Source organism: Gymnoscopelus microlampas (assembly GCF_963454915.1).
Source record: "Gymnoscopelus microlampas genome assembly, chromosome: 4".
Classification (NCBI taxonomy): domain Eukaryota; kingdom Metazoa; phylum Chordata; class Actinopteri; order Myctophiformes; family Myctophidae; genus Gymnoscopelus; species Gymnoscopelus microlampas.
In genome coordinates, this window is record NC_139941.1 from 28,236,571 (window position 1) to 28,253,516 (window position 16,946).

The following is a 16,946-nucleotide window of genomic DNA, read 5'->3' on the forward strand; positions in this document are numbered from 1 at the left end:
GCCAATGCATGTGCTCATGTGGCCTAAGTTGCTTATTTTGGGCTTGTTTTCGTAGACCTGGTTGCTTATTTCTCTCAAAATATATGGTAACACTGAGCCTAGCACACTGACAGCAGCACAGCTCCGCCCGTTATTTATACCTCTATGGCTCCGCCTTGTCATAATGCCACTGACTATGTGTTGTGTTGAAAAAATAAATAAATATATATATATATATATATTGTAAATATATAGGCCTATACTACTATTATTATTTACTAATTTATTTATCAAATATGTTAATGAATCAAATCATAAATTAGTAACTTCATTCGGATTAGTAATCAATAGTAATTAATATCTCATGACATACTTTTTTAACCGAATGGGTACAAGTCAATTGTACTTTTACTGCACTTGGTAACTAGTACATGTACTTAGTTACTTTCCACCACTGTAGAGTTATAATATATCGGTCTAGCCTGGCTGGAAACCAGACGAATCTGCCAGACCGATACTGCTCTGTTGCCCTGAGCAATCGGTCGCGTTAAAAATAAAATATACTTATTATCAAATACAAATGAAATCATCTCATAGAATTACATCGCATAATGTATTTATCTAGCGCGTACTGGACTGCTCTGTAGTTTACGGCCAGTGTTTTGAAGAACTACATGTCCCAGGATTATTTCGCGCGATGACGTGTAATTTGTGCGCGTTCGTCTCTCTAGCCTTCGAAGAGGTCTGTGTTAGCTGAATGGTTCAGAGATTAACAAGGTATGTCATTGTTTAGTATTGACAATGCAACGTTTTATTACCGACATCTTTTTGGGGGGATTTAGCGTTGATTTCTATACTTCAATGATTGTTCAAATTGATGTTATTTAGGTTTTGTTTGCATGAAATGTCCAATGTGCCTAATATTAGCTTGTTAGCATACGATATTATTTTGATTATTAGTGCATGTATTACACTATACCTCTATGGTATTACACTAATGGCCAAAGTGTTTGACAAATAGTGGTTATTCATTCATCTCGAAATTATGTTTTATACTAGTCATGAAAGTCCAGACTACAACTGTATAGCCTTTGACTGAATACTTTAACAAGGTTATTTTAGACCTGTTAGTTTGGGGAAACAAGTAACTGTTCCTCAGTAAAATAAATAACATTTGATCTGTGCTGACTTGACTTATTTTAAATATACATATTAATGTCATACTAATTCATAATTACCTATATCTGAAACAAACTGACTAAGCTGTTTAGTGTTTACTTGCCTTGTTAGTTTAGTTTATAGCTGTCATCTAATTGTACATGCAAACAGAATTTTGTCTCAGGACATGGTCTCAAGACATGGTCTCAAGTAAACAGTGGTTGGTTGGAGGACAGGTTTTTGTGTCTGGGTCTTGTTTGCTTAGCATGACAGGACTTCCAGTGCACACATGCCAGACAGTGTCTCTCACTGAAAATGGCAGATCTACAAGCTCAAAAGGCTGCGACGTGTTGTGAGCTTGTAGATTGCCCTCCCCCCCTATTATACTGGGGTGAAGCCCAGCTTTGCATGTGTGGGTATACCAATCCTGTCAACCTTTCGAGAAGTGTCTACCACTTGTTTGGGTTTAGGGCAGGAACTTACAAAAAGAGCCTTTGCCAAAAAGAGCCTTTGGACTACATTTTTGTATTTGTGTTGAGATGGCTCATTGTGCAGTTGTTTTTTTTTCTTCATTTTTCCAGTACAAAGTGCTGCATTTCCCACATGTATCCCAGTGTAGAATGATCATAGATAAGATCCTTTTGGCAATAAGATCTCAGATCCAGATCTATAATTAGTGAGGTGAAAGTTCAAAGCACTCCTGATATACTGTATGTATGTACACTTTTTGATATTTTGAAAACTCAGTTCTACCTGTTTGCTATTTTCTTAAGCTGTAGCTATGGTGATGAAGTCGTCGGTTGAGGATGATGATGCTGGCTGGGGACTGGGCATCCCTGAGAAGATGAAGAATAATGCCAACTGGGTTGATGTCACACGTGATTTCAAGGGAGCGTGTAAAGGTACTCTCTCTCTCTGTCCTTTTCTTGTGCATACGGTCTCTTGCCCTCTCTCTAGCGCTCTCTCTCATTCTCTCCGTGTCTCTCACCCCCCCCCCCCCTCTCTCTCTCTCTCTCTCTCTCACACACACACACACACACACACACACACACACACACACACACACACACACACACACACACACACACACACACACACTCACTTTGCCTACGGTAGACAAAAAAAATGCAATTTTGAAAAGCAAGTTTGACTTGTTCTTTTTTAATTGACTGCAGAACTGAACCTTGGCGAGTTGCTTCATGACAAACTGTGAGTATATGAATCTATAATGATATAATACATTTTATGGGGAACTTTGATGGGACGTATTGAAAGCGGATGCAGAGACTGCATTATTTGCCAGCTTCCCTTGCAATGTTATCCAAACAGCATCTATAATGGGCATACCTACAATAAAAGTTATTTTTTTTAAGAACACAAAATGTTCAAATATTAAAATACAAGGTTTCTGCCCGACAGTGATGATAATTATATCATCTCAGTCTCCATTCTGGTATGCTAGGTTTGGCCTGTTTGAGGCCATGTCGGCCATCGAGATGATGGATCCTAAGATGGATGCTGGAATGATCGGGAATCAGGTCAACAGGAAGGTTCTGAACTTTGAACAGGCTGTCAAGGTATGGTACCACTATAACCTATCTACTATTATATCATATAAAGCAGCTGTTCTCAAAATGTGGTCTGGGGACCCTCAGTGGTCGTTGAGGAGTTACAGGTCTGTATTTCAGTGTACAAATGGAACCCCATTTGTACACTCTCTGAGTTAAATTAACACTGAGGAGTTCACAGTGTAGATTGGGGTCCCAGAAATAAACATCAAAACCTTGAATTTAAAATGTTTGAGAACCACTGATAGAAGAGGCAACTGTTTTTCTTACAGTGCTTGACAGCCATGAATTTTTAAGTTTTTCTTTGGTTTCATGCACTGCGGGGTCATACAACATACTTGACACGAGATAAGGTCAACATGGAGTGCTCTGGTGGCTCAAGCAGCTTAACGTGATATACTTTGTTGTATGTACGACCCTTTTGACAAGTGTCATTTTACAGTAATGAGGTATTTTCATTTGAAAGAGTGTTCATGCAAGTGTAACTGAAAACATAGTACTGTATGCAGCCATGTAAGGGCAATGTCCTTGATTCCAGTCTCACCTCATAATCTGTGTTGCATGTAATCCCTGCTCCCTGCCCTCACTTTCTCTTCATAAGGAAACACAAGCTAGATTACTAGCTACTGTAAACATTGAAATTGAATTGCATTTGATAGATTCTTTAACTGTAGCCTATAGTTTTTTGGACTTGGGAAATTATACTTTGAACTTCTCTGGGATAGTCTAGGATGTCAAAATAGTTGTGTTTGACACCAGTGCGTTAAGAAAAGCTTTTTTTTCAACCAGTAAGTCACATGCTCATACACGTATGTGCAGTGAAATGTTATTGTGTCAGACTCCGCCATTATTCAACATACAAATGATAATCCAAATAAAGTAATACAAGTTATAGTACAAGATGCTAATTATAAGTATGGTACTAAGTAGTAATAAGTAAGTACTTAGATATACATATCAAAACAATAGAAATAAAATGTCTGTATGACGTGATATGTTGACGTTTAAAAAATGTCATAACCTTATAATTATTGATCGTATCATAACATACATCTTTTCTCCATCATCCGCCTCTCTTGTCACTGGTTTAGGATGGTGCCATCAGGGTGAGGGACCTGAGTTTACCTGAACTGATAGGGATCATAGACACCTGTTTCTGCTGCTTGGTATGATTCACTTGCTTAAACTAATGTCAAAGATAACTAGTTTATATAAGTGCATATATGTAAAAAAAATAAAATGAATAATAGTATGGTCTGTGAAAACAAAATCCAGGACGTCTGCTCCTAACATAAGTTGTTAAAGTGTGTGTGTGTGTGTGTGTGTGTGTGTGTGTGTGTGTGTGTGTGTGTGTGTGTGTGTGTGTGTGTGTGTGTGTGTGTGTGTGTGTGTGTGTGTGTGTGTGTGTGTGTGTGTGTGTGTGTGTGTGTGTGTGTGTGTAATGTGTAGATCACATGGTTGGAGGGCCACTCTCTGGCCCAGACAGTATTCACCTGCCTGTACATCCACAACCCAGACTTAATAGAGGACCCAGCTCTTAAAGCCTTTGCCCTAGGAATCCTCAAAGTTTGTGACATAGCTCGTGAGAAAGTCAACAAGGCTGCTGTGTTTGAAGAGGTAAGCAGATTTTAGTACAAATACATTCTGTGTGACTTTTTCCTGGGTCTGAAAAAATGTATTATGGACTTTTGTTAAGCATTTTTGTTGAAATTTCTTTTATACAAAATGCCATGAATATAGATTTTGTTGTCTGCAAATGTGCAGTCAAGACAACTCTCCATCTAAAGCGGGATTTAGATGGATGCACGCTTGTTAATCAGCTATTTTCAGCGTGCTACACAGATGCACAAGTATAAATTAAGCATAAGCCATCACAGACCATAAATATTTCAGCATTTACATTGACCAACCTGTTTGAATTACTGCGCTTCTACAGGAAGATTTCCAGGCCATGACCTATGGCTTCAAGATGGCCAATAATGTGACAGACCTGCGGGTTACAGGTAAAGAATCATCTGGTTATCCATTTTCACATACACGTTAGTTACTGTATAAGTAAGCTCCAAATCTGTGAAGAGGTTCCGGAACTTCCTGTATTATACTGAAGTTTGACTGAATATACAGTAGATTGATTATGACTTAATTAGTAATTGAAATTAAGTTTCTATTGTGTCAATGTGTGCGTGTGTCCATCCATCCTACAAGGTATGCTGAAAGATGTGGAGGATGAGTTACAGAGGCGGGTTAAGGTAAATGGTTCTTTGTACATTTTGTCTCTGCATTTGCCATTTTGCTCACATCCTGCTGAAACAAATTCAGCTTGAACCCTGATTGTGACTTTTACATTTGAACCCCCCCCCCCCCCCCCCCCCCCCAGAGCACACGCAGTCGACAGGGAGAGCAGCGAGATCCGGAGGTTGAGCTAGAGGTAAGTCTGACTCTGTCTCTGACAACTGCAATGTTTTACTGTTTAAGCGTAACCGCTTAAACCCTCTATACTTGGCTCAGTACATGGCTATGTTGGCTCTGTACTTTCCAATCTACAAGATCACAACCTGTCACAACATGACATGTTGTGAACTTATAGATCAGCTATTTTAGCAAATGTTCCCACCAGAATAGGGAAACTATGTTTTGCTTGATGTGCACTCCTCTCTTGTGCTGCATGTCACGTTTTTCTAGGTTTTTAGACACACATGAAAGTTTAAATATTCTCAACTTTTCAGCACTGTTTTGATGCCGATAGATGTGGTAGGAACAGCGGAAAAGTTTGATATTAAACTCAAAACTCACCACCTGCTTGAATCTGTTTTTATCCACGTGATGATTCATTAATCAATGACCCAGTTACACATACAGACCCGCTCCACAGGGGCACCACGCTATTTTGCATGAATCTCTTTTTTACTAAGGCATTTTTGGAGCATCTGCACCTGTGTGATCACCCCCATAGGCTTCATGTGAAGCAGTCAGAACACAAGTCCTGTTAACTTAAGTAACTAAAAATACTAAAACATACTCCAATCCTATGCAGTGACATGGCCTGGTATTGTAGAGAGAAATTCCATTCTGGGATGCCCTGCTATTTTGCCCCAAAATTGAATAATCTGGATGGTGTAAAACAAAATAGACTGTATGTGTTTTGTTCCTCATGGTACCACAAAGACTAGTACGGAACATTTCAACACTCCATAACATTTTTCAAATGCATGTATGCACTTAATACTTGTTTAACCCTTCAGCCTTCAATATTCATTTTCTTCTTTTTTCTCACAGCACCAGCAATGTTTGGCACTTTTCAACAGAATCAAGTTCACACGCCTTTTATTGACTGCACTGATCGCCTTTACAAAGAAAGAGGTAATACACAGCCCCATGCATTAACAATAAAAAATCATACAGCATTTAAATGGCTATCAACAGCGCACTACTGCAGACAACAGTTAGCCTTAAGTTCTGGGGGGAAAAACATATTGAATATTGAATTGTAAAGGACCAAAATGGAAATAAGCTCAAGTTTTTTTGTGTTGTGTTTTATCCTTTTGAAATACAATTGTTGTTCATGTACATATATATGCATTTTTGGTCAATGAAAACATCAATCAATCAATCAATCAAACCCTCCTTATCAGACCAGCTCAGTGGGTGAGGCACAGAAGCTGATGGCTCAAGCAGCCGATCTCCTGCCATCCATCCACTCCAGTATCCAATATGGTATCCAATCACAGAATGATACCACTAAAGGAGGTAAACGCACACATATACACTGTAAAATCATGAGTATTAATTTGCCTCTGAGAGTGTACAAATGTAACCATTATAATATATGATACAATGCGGAATTATAAAATATTAACATACTGTATATACATATATGATACTCCTGGCACTTCCCAAACGTTTTAGCTCGAGACCCAAAAGTAAAATTTGATGTCCCCCGGTGAAAATGGCCGATCTACAAGCTCACAGCGCATAGCAATGTGATGCATTGTGAGCTTGTAGATCAGCTATTTTCCCTAATTCCTTTTCTACGTTTTATTGTCTTATCATTTATGGATTTTTTTTTTCCAGATCACCCTATCATGATGGGCTTTGAACCACTGGTCAATCAGAGACTGCTGCCCCCTACCTTCCCGCGCTACGCCAAGATCATCAAGAGAGAGGACATGGTGGCCTACTTTAGCAAGCTCATAGAACGTATCAAGACGGTCTGTGACGTTATCAATACCACCAACCTTCATGGCATACTGGTATGGGATTAAACACCTAAACCATTTATACTTTGCTGACCAGGGACCCCGACATGTCTATACTTTGTCCCCTGCTTTTTTCCCCCCTACACCAAATCTCTTCACCGAAAAATCTAAGATAAGATAAGCCTTTATTGATCCCGAGAGGGAAATTCAGTTGCCAAAGACGGTACAGCAGTTTAAAAATAAATTAATACAAAAATACAGATTACAGAGTAAGAAATAAGTACTGTATAGTATACACAGCATGATGGGAAGACATCACAGTCAAAGTAAGAACATATTTATAAGAAAGAAAATATAAATAAGATATGCAACATACAAACCCTCACCGCTTATCCTTTCTCAACCTAATTGTAACCCGTAACGCCTAGCCCTAAATCTACCCCCTCGGTCTAGAATCTTAACACTGATTCATTTTGGACTGTAAGCTAGTAACTGTTTATTGCTCTCACATGGAATGATGACAATATAAAAAATGTCTCTCACCATGTTTATAACGGATTGAACTAAATTCTGAAGTTGATAATCAAGACCAAACCGATTACAATAATTGGTGTGAACATTGTGCTTGGGGTATTTCTAGGACTTCTTCTGTGAATTCAGTGAGCAGTCTCCCTGTGTCCTCTCCCGATCTCTACTACAGGTAAGCTAACAACAATCAACATTTGGGTCAGTGTTTTTCTCCTATTCTATCGTTATAACATTGCGAAAAAGAATACCTCTTTTTCGCGCAATAAGACATTAAAATGAACATTAGTGTGTGTATAGTCAAAATTACGCAAGATGTTCTAAATGTATTTTTTCTGTGGCCTCAGACAACGTTCCTGATAGATAATAAGAAAGTGTTCGGGACCCACCTGATGCAGGATATGATCAAAGATGCTCTCAGATACTTTGTCAGCCCACCTGTCCTCTCCTCCAAGTAAGTCTGGAGCCTTTAGTTAATTCAGTAATTTCGGTTTTGTAAAATAATTTTATTTGTGATGTTTTATGACACTGGTTGAATCTGGAGGCTAGCGCTTGATTATTTATTGTGTGTGTGTGTGTGTGTGTGTGTGTGTGTGTGTGTGTGTGTGTGTGTGTGTGTGTGTGTGTGTGTGTGTGTGTGTGTGTGTGTGTGTGTGTGTGTGTGTGTGTGTGTGTGTGTGTGTGTGTGTGTGTGTGTGTGTGTGTGTGCGCGTGCGCGCGCACGCGCACGTTCTCACCCAGGTGCTGTCTTTTCAACAACCACCAAGCCAAGGACTACATAGACTCATTTGTCACACACTGCTCCAGGGTATGTTGTTCCCTGACTAATTTTAGTTTTATCGTATGTTGGGGTTTGCTATTTAAGCTGTGGTAAAGCTATCATCACTTCACTTAAAGTCAAACTATGACCAATCTGTATGGTAGAGTATGTTAATACAATATACTTCACACAAATGCAGTCTGTGTATTTGGTCTCCCTGCTCTTCTATTTATAGATTTAGATCCTATTGTCAGGGTCTGACCACTACTGGTGGACAAGTGGTATTCTCTGACAGTCAAAATCTCTGACAAGTTTCCAAAAACTTCTTCCCTGAGAAAGCAGGTGTGCTCTATAGCTCAGTGGTAGAACGGGGGACCTGGGTTCGAATCTCAAGTAGGACATGAAAGTTAACGATGCAGCTTTAAATTGTGTGTGTGGATGTGTGTCTTTTCTCCTTACAGCCATTCTGTAGTCTGATACAGATCCATGGTCACAACCGAGCCAGGCAGAGAGACAAACTAGGACACATCCTGGAAGAGTTCGCTACACTGCAGGATGAGGTTTGCCCTCTCACTTCACTCTTTCGTTATCTCTCGTCCGCTTTGTTCGTCCATTCCTTTGTTCCTGCCTGCAGCAAGGCAATGCAGGGTACATTATCGGGATCACTCCTGTCTGTGTGTCTGTGGGCCAGTGAACACATTTTCATTAGAGATGTACCGATACTAATTTCTCCTACCAATACCGATTCCAATACCCATAACTTGCATATCGGTCGATACCGAGTACCGATCCGATACCATTGTGTAATACTTTTATTTTATGGGGGTCCTTGAAATAAAAAAGCACTGATCTAGGAATAAATAAATAAAAACCTTTAATAATAGTTAAAGTGCAGCTCCAAGTTAGTAAATTGTACAATAAGAATATAAAACAGTAGTGCAACAACAATTCCAAATATTACCGATACCATTATTTTAGGCAGTATCGGCAGCTTTTCCGATACTGCTATCGGTATCACCTGTAATTTTCATGAAACTGATAAATTACCAGTAGGCTGCCTTCTTGCCTTTTTTCCATTCTACCTTTTGTTGCCGTCTGTGTCCCTACAGGCAGAGAAGGTGGACGCGGCGCTGCATAGCCTGCTGATGAAGCTGGAGCCTCAGAGACAACATCTAGCTTGTCTGGGCACCTGGATCCTCTACCACAACCTGAGGATCATGATCCAGTACCTGCTGAGCGGCTTTGAACTGGAACTTTACAGTATGCACGAGTACTACTACATCTACTGGTAAGTGCACTTGCACTATACAGTATGCACACAAGCACACAATTATGGAATAATCTCTATTGCACTGAGCTAGAGCTCTGCGTCATGCAGCACAACGATCAGTGCTCCCTCCAGTGGTGAGAATGGAGGAGCAGTCTCCCATGCACACACACAAGTACAACTTCTCTCTGCACTCTATTTATGTGATTATTTACTAGAGTACAATAAACACTTGATTTCACATTACGGCACCTGATCTGCATTTTGTGCGTGCGTGCGTGCGTGCGTGTGTAGGTACCTGTCAGAGTTCCTCTATGCCTGGCTGATGTCCACTCTGAGCAGAGCGGACTCCTCTCAGATGGCAGAGGAGAGGATACTGGAGGAGCAGCAGAAAGGACGCAGCAGCAAGAAAACCAAGAAGAAGAAGAAGGGTACACCCTTCTGTATGTCCACTGGGAGGTGCTGCTGTGAAAAGAAACGCATGTGTTCTAGTGCAGTGGTTCTCTTTTTTTTTTGTGCCAAAAAATTACAAAAAATGTTAAGCTCTCTTAGGCTTCTGTTATGTTAAAGGTAGGGTAAGTGATTTGCAATTATTCAAATAATTGCAAAATGGTTCTATATTCTGATAGTACTCATTGCTATAGAGTGTTTGTTCAGTAAAAAGAGTCTCCCATATTTCTCCAGCTCTTTATTAAACAGAACATGCATTTTCAGTGCTCTCTCCTGATTGGCTTAAATGTTGTCACCTACCTGAAAATGTACTATATTCTGTTTACTAAAGAGCTGGAGAGACCCCTGTGACTGAACAAACGCTCTTAGTACTAGTACTTTAACCTTTTTAACAAAAATAATCCAAAAAATATCACTGACCCTACCTTTAACCACAGATCTTATTTTCTGCATAAATGGAAACCCTACGGGGGAAAAAAGCATAAAATCTGGCTAGAGTATCCACTCTATTGTGGCTTCCTGTATACATGTACTGTGTATTAATGTTATGTCGTGTTTTATCGACAGCACGGCCTCTCAGTAAGGAGATCACCATGAGCCAAGCTTACCAGAACATGTGCGCTGGCATGTACAAGGTATATTACAATCACATACATACACATAGAGAACGTACACAATGGACAATACTAAACTTTGAATCTGCATCAGGTGTCCCTTTTCACACCATGTGTGTCCCTCTGTCCCTCTCTCTACAGACCATGGTAGCGCTGGACATGGATGGGAAGGTGCGAAAGCCGCAGTTTGAGCTGGACAGTGAGCAGGTTCGCTATGAGCATCGCTTCGCCCCCTTCAACAGTGTGGTTACTCCCCCACCCGTACATTATGTCCAGTTCAAGGTAGGGCTTTTGTTTGTGTGGATGTGTTTTTGTCTCATCATTTTTATTCTTATTGTCTTGTTTTGGTACTTTGACTCTTGCTCTAACCGGTACCTCTCCTGTGTTTCATTCTTACTGCTGTTGCTGCAATGAGACCTGAATTTACCTCCCGTAAAGGTTTATCTTGCCTTTTTCTTTTTCTGTTCTCTTTGCAGGAAATGTCCGATCTGAAGAAGTACAATCCTCCGCCAGGCTCGGCTGACCTATACCTTGCAGCCAGCAAGCACTTTCAGCAGGCCAAGCTCATCCTAGAAAATGTGCCCAGTCCAGACCCAGAGGTGGGGGAATACTGTATGACTAGTTGAACAAAAAGTGGTTAGAATTGAGGCTACCAACCTCAATGCCAAAAGCATCCCGAGCCCATATCCTAATCTGATTTGTGGACAGAATTCATAACAAATATACAATATTTTATTCTGTGCCATTTTAATTTAAGCTTTTCATAAATTAACCTTGCTCCATCCCTTTTTTTAAAATGCAAGCCAGAAGTGCTGGCCTGTTAAGAAGCTAATACTGCCACCTGCTGGATCTTTTTTACTGTGTCATTAGTGTGATTTCACACCAATGTGTAAGGCTGAGAAATTGCTGATCGGCAGCATTAGATACCCATCACCCAAGTTAGAATTTAAGGATCATTGCTACTTTTTGTGTCTAAGTTAACATATTGTTGTTTGTTTTGTATGCTTAAAGACGCACTGAAGTGACATTTACGGTCATTTTATTTTGAAGGTTCAGCCTGAAACGCCGGCTCAACGACTCTAAGCCAATCAGAAGGTCCCATCCCTTCAGGCTATGGGACGTTGGATCTCAATCACTTCAGCCGTGGGCAACACGGCTAGTGTTTGTTTACAAGTGAGAGAGAGACGGCCAGTGAAGCGCGTTTGCTACTACCTGGCTTAGTTCTAACCTATAATGTTTTCAGATACATATTTTAGTGTGCAGATGAAGTTTAAAATGAGTAATACACTCATCTTCAATGAGATTCAAAACGGAGTATCTCTGTAATTAAAATCAGCTGTGTTTGAAGAACGTGCAGCTATGGGAATCAAACAGGTGCACGTAATCAAGATTCTTTTATATTCATGAAGGCTGTCTGATGTCATCACGCAGCACGTTTTCGTTTACAGGAAGTAATTAAGATTGGCTTTTTAGGGGCTTTAGATATAAAAATACACAAAAATGGGTTTTTTTCATTTTTTTGGGCATCTATTGTTAGGTGTGCCCATATGATGACCACGGATATGCTCTAAAAGTGTGAAAAACATATTTTTCATTTCACTACACCTTTAAAAATGTGTCGGTATCAATGACATTTGATTAATGTTGATTGGGATTTTTTTAAATAATAATAATGGGGGGGGAAAGAAAATGACAATAAAAATCATGTGAGTACCTTATAGGAAACAGTGTATGGATTTGGACACTGTTCCGCTATAATCTGGAAAAAATGCAACACCATTGCCTACACATGGGGATTATTTTACAGTATGTTTCTTCAAGTATAATATAAGATAAATTGACTACTATTATAAGAGCCAAGGTAACAGAACGGAAATAGGCTACATGGGTTGCAAATACATTTCCACAGGATAAAAAATTGAAAAAACATATATTTTGCATGGCCACTTTTTTCCCAGATTATGTCTTCAAACAATAATTGACAACATAGAAAATCTAAATGTCTGTCTGCTTCCCCATTATATGCCAGTGTGTTGTACCAACCCCCACATTTTTTTAAGGTACAATTTTGATCCCTGCAAAGAAATATGAATGTACCTGCTCTGTGCCTTAATGCTATATAGAAGACAGTAAGAAAGACAGTATTAACCTTGATGGTTGTTTACAGGTCAACCGCATCCTGAAGGTGGCCAAGCCCAACATCATTGTGACGAAGCTATTGGCTGGAGGACACAAGAAAGACACCAAGGTAATCCACCTTACACAACATGTACTTTAATAAAAGCTCTACTCCAGAGTAGTAGTAGTAGTAGTAATTGCAGTAGCAGTTGTGTGCAGTTTTTAGTCACTGTACAAGTAACTCAGTATACCGTTTCGATTCAATATTTATAATCTATAGTAATGTGAACAATAACTAGTTTAAAATTCTGAATTTGGCTTTGAAAAAACAAAATAACCCTTTTATCAGGGTTAAGTTGCTAAGAAGAACGAATAGTTTTTCACCTTCTGTAAATATAATTCAAAAGCTAGTAATTTCTCCAGATGTATACAATTTTGTATTACTGCAGTTCTACTCAGTAGAAACAAGTTAATGAAAATGTCTATGGTAACTTGACATAATATCAACGCACATCGACGGTGGGTGCTAGCTAGGCCAATGGAACTAATATGAAAAGAGATAGAGCCTGCACACCATTTTTCAGGCAAAGGATTTACTTAATTTGCGACAACGTTTCGATCTCACAGGATGTTCCATCAGTATAAAAGATAACATTTGTGTACAGCTCAAACCTAGAAATGCTCTTACTTCTGTCATCAGGTGCTCCCGGAGTTCGACTTCTCTGCTCACAAATATTTCCCTGTGGTCAAGATTATATGATTCAGAAGTGCACTGGCAAACCAGCATTCAGGATGAACCCTACCCTCACCTGTGTGTGTGATATTCCTGACCCTATCCTTGTCTGAACAAGAGTGTCTACCCGACAAGAAACACTTGAAGATGTTGCTGATTTCTTTTTCTTTTTTTTCGACTGAAGAAGAGAACGACTCACATGAAACCACAGCCAAGAATCAGACAAACCTGACTGACTGTATCTACATACAACTTTGAAAACATGCCTGTGTGGTGGGGTGGGGGGGGGGGGGGGGGTTGTGCATCAGAGGGTTGGACTTGGATAGGTGAGCTTGTGTGAAAAGAAGATCCCCGAGATATACTTACAGGAGGAATATTTTGAAAGCTCTGTCCACAAAGAAACTTGTCATGATGCAAAGAAGAATAGCTCTGCGATCCATTTGAAGCCTTTTCATGTACATCCTCTGTCTGCTAAAGCATTCACACCTCTTGAATGTTGGTTTGCATTCATCTTGTCTCTCATTAGTCCCAGACCGGTCGGTGGACAAAGTAAGATGTTACGTGAAAACATTGTATTTCTTTTTCAACCAATCTCAGTTATTATGTGCATGCACCAAGGGCCATTTCTGATGTCAAGTTTATGGATGTCAGTATTAAAGGACTGAAAAACAGCCCCTCTTGAACTGAATAAATCAACTTGTCTCGGCTGTGGTGTTAAAATGTTTTGTTTTGTTATTGTCTTGTCACCCTCAACAAAGGAAAGAGACAATAGCTATCAGCCTTCTCCTAACATGTACCACTATTAGCAATACTAGCATTATTATTTGCATAGTGCTGTACCTGTCATGCCTAGAATACAGCTCAAAGTGCTAAAACTAGGAAAGTATATAAATGTAAATATGAGAGTGAAAAACGTATAGAATAATACTGCTATGGGTTGTGTTGGGAGACAATAGACTGCAGAAGTGTAGTGGCCTGTTTGATAATACAAAATAGCAGATCTACAAGCTCACAATGCATCGCATCGTGACGCATTGTGAGCTTGCAGATCGGCTATTTTCAAATGGCCAAAATGTATGTAGGGCTGAAGTGGGTAGTGTATTTTATAATTATAATCAAAATCTACTAAGTAATTAGTAACTAAAGTTTTCAAATAATTAAAAAAAACTTTAAAAAGTGAGATGTAGTAGAAGTAAAAGTATTGAAAATTGGAAATTGAAGACAGAGAAATTGAAAGGGTTTCAATGGTACATCAGTTTTACGTGTATTTGATAAGAACATCATAAAAATAATAAAATAAACAGTTGAACATAAATCTATATAGAATGGCAACTTACTAGGCAGACTTCCACACCAGGCTTCCAGGCACACATGACGTTTGTCTCATCTCTGTGGTACGTGACATGCTCTCTATCTTTCTCATCGCAGTCCACAATCTCTGTGCTTGCACACTTTATGGTCACGGCTGTTTTCATGTCTAGGGTTTCAACAAGAAGTTTGAAAAGGACTTTTACATTAATTCAGGATTCAAATTAAAAAATAGCATATCTACAAGCTCACAACGTGTGCGATGTGATGTGTTGTCGAGCTTGCAGATCAGCTATTTTTGCTACTTTTTCATGACACTCTTGTATGACAAAGTAGGGCATTAATTTATGAGAAGAAAAACAAAGTTGAAATGTGGAGATACAAGGTTTCTACCCGACAGGAAACAAAAAGCTAAATTAAGTATACACCAGTATATTAATATGCTTATTGCTTACCTATGACATGGGCTTTTCTGGCACCCCAGCCCCCAATGTGCACCTCTTTCCGTACCTCTGGTCTGGCACAACCATCAATAGGAGGAAGTTTGACAGTGAGAGTTTTGGGGAGGCATTTGTAGTTAGCTTGATGAGCATGATATCATGAGGCTTCCCATCCTCTCCACTGAAGACAAACTGCTGATTAACAGGAATCTTCTGAGTATCGCTTCTACGTATTAATCTGAATGTTGTGGCTCGGCCTAGCTTCACTGTGAGCTTCCTGTGAAAGGGGAATACATGGTTACAAGCAGTGGTGGAAAGTAACTAAGTGCATTTACTCAAGTACTGTACAAGTATAATTTGAGACAGGCTACTTTTACTTTACTTGACTATGTCCATCTTTTGATACTTGTAGTTCTACTTCATCACAATTATTTAACAGCATTTGATTGTTTAATAATAAGTACTGTAGATTAACATTACTGTCAATGAGGAACTGCACCATGTGTACAGAACAGTTGTTGGATTTCCCAATAGTGTGGGGGGGGGGGGACGTTGGCAGACAACACAGCTGGTGCTGCTGGCAAGCCTCACCGGTAAAATATCACTCAATAAATGATCTGTTCTGGATTTATGCGGGCATATTTTATCCAGTATGTTCCATGTTCATATCTGAGGCACCTTAACTCTACGTCCCTTAAGACGGGGGATATCTATCTTACTGAATCAGTGTTTTAGACTTTAAAAGTGTAGCTACTTTTTCTTTTTGACCAAAAGCTGAATTTGCAGGTTCTATTGTTGTTGCAAATGTGGTTACATTTACCTATATTCTTTGTGAAGGAATATTATTTGGATTGGATTCAGTACAAACTTCTCTAGAAAGAAATATTTCTGAAAGTGAATAAATGAAACTCACCCCTGCCCACATGTGAACCAAACAGGTACTTGGATACCACACCACTGACTGTGAAAAAAGATAGATACACCCGCCATATTTCTTACCGTCCTCCGCAGTGGGCAGCAGTGAGCACCCACTGCTGATTAGCCTCCACAGAAGTCATTTTTGAGGCGTTCCACACGGACATAGTACTGTCTCGCTCCTGCACATCCCACACCTCCATGAATTCTCTTTTCAATACCGTCCGATGCTGCAACTGATAGGCAGGACAAAGAAGAGCACACCGGATGAAATGACAGCACTTCTGACATTTCATTTGGAAAGTAAGCTTCACAGCCTGCATGGGTCTGGAATCAAATGGGCCACAACTGATTTGTTCCTGTTAGGTTCACACTTGGAAAGAACAAAATGAATACAATAAAAAAAAAACTATGCAAATGTTTAAAAGTAAAGATGCATTTTTTAAAAAATGTATTATTATTCATACTCTTCTTTTATTAAATATGCCGGTGCACTTGCTAGAAAATGTATTACCTTTCTCTCTAAATTAGGAAAATCTGTAAAAACCTCACCTGCAGAGAAGAAGAGAAGAGCAAGACAAGTCTTCATCATGGTCCAGTCTTGATCAATTCAGCTGTGAGGTTTAGCATCTTATTTTATAACCGCCCTGACTTGTGTTATCTCAAAGAAAAAGGCAAATGTATTCCTTGTAATTTCCTCTGAGATATCTCTGTGAGTAGAGTAGATGTGATGCAAAGTTATAGGCAGGGGTGGACAGTAACAATGTAGGCTACATTTACTTGAGTATTTGTATTTTTGGATAGTTGTAGGATAGTTGTAGCCATCTTCACTATGTTTGAAATAGGACTCAACTGGTTGATTAATCTTGTACATTTTACCTTCCTAGAAATGTAGTGAAGTGAAAGAAGTAAATA

General features: G+C 39.4%; 1 protein-coding gene across 3 annotated transcripts; it reads left to right on the plus strand.

Moving 5' to 3' along the window:
* Positions 1–699: 699 nt before the first annotated feature.
* Positions 700–14,220, plus strand: naa35 (N-alpha-acetyltransferase 35, NatC auxiliary subunit). Of its 3 annotated transcripts, none has more exons than XM_084054906.1 (23): positions 700–756; positions 1,911–2,039; positions 2,313–2,346; positions 2,600–2,714; positions 3,797–3,871; positions 4,155–4,322; positions 4,642–4,708; positions 4,911–4,954; positions 5,083–5,133; positions 5,982–6,065; positions 6,338–6,452; positions 6,777–6,955; positions 7,542–7,601; positions 7,774–7,880; positions 8,168–8,234; positions 8,648–8,746; positions 9,296–9,474; positions 9,748–9,896; positions 10,471–10,538; positions 10,659–10,799; positions 10,994–11,116; positions 12,685–12,765; positions 13,336–14,220. In XM_084054906.1, exons 2-23 carry the CDS (start codon positions 1,919–1,921, stop codon positions 13,393–13,395), a joined length of 2,187 nt encoding a protein of 728 aa, XP_083911032.1. In that variant the 5' UTR covers positions 700–756; positions 1,911–1,918; the 3' UTR covers positions 13,396–14,220. The 3 variants fall into 3 exon arrangements, with proteins under 3 accessions (XP_083911032.1, XP_083911034.1, XP_083911033.1); XM_084054908.1 differs by having other exon boundaries at positions 9,748–9,884; XM_084054907.1 differs by having other exon boundaries at positions 722–756; positions 1,917–2,039.
* The last annotated feature ends 2,726 nt before the right edge of the window (positions 14,221–16,946 follow it).

Bases quoted from the DNA above. Each gene is read 5' to 3' on its own strand.
- naa35 (XM_084054906.1), top strand. From the start codon at position 1,919: ATGGTGATGAAGTCGTCGGTTGAGGATGATGATGCTGGCTGGGGACTG. The intron at 6,066-6,337 runs GTAATACACAGC...CCTCCTTATCAG, and splicing joins TCGCCTTTACAAAGAAAGAG to ACCAGCTCAGTGGGTGAGGC. The intron at 10,800-10,993 runs GTAGGGCTTTTG...TTCTCTTTGCAG, and splicing joins TACATTATGTCCAGTTCAAG to GAAATGTCCGATCTGAAGAA.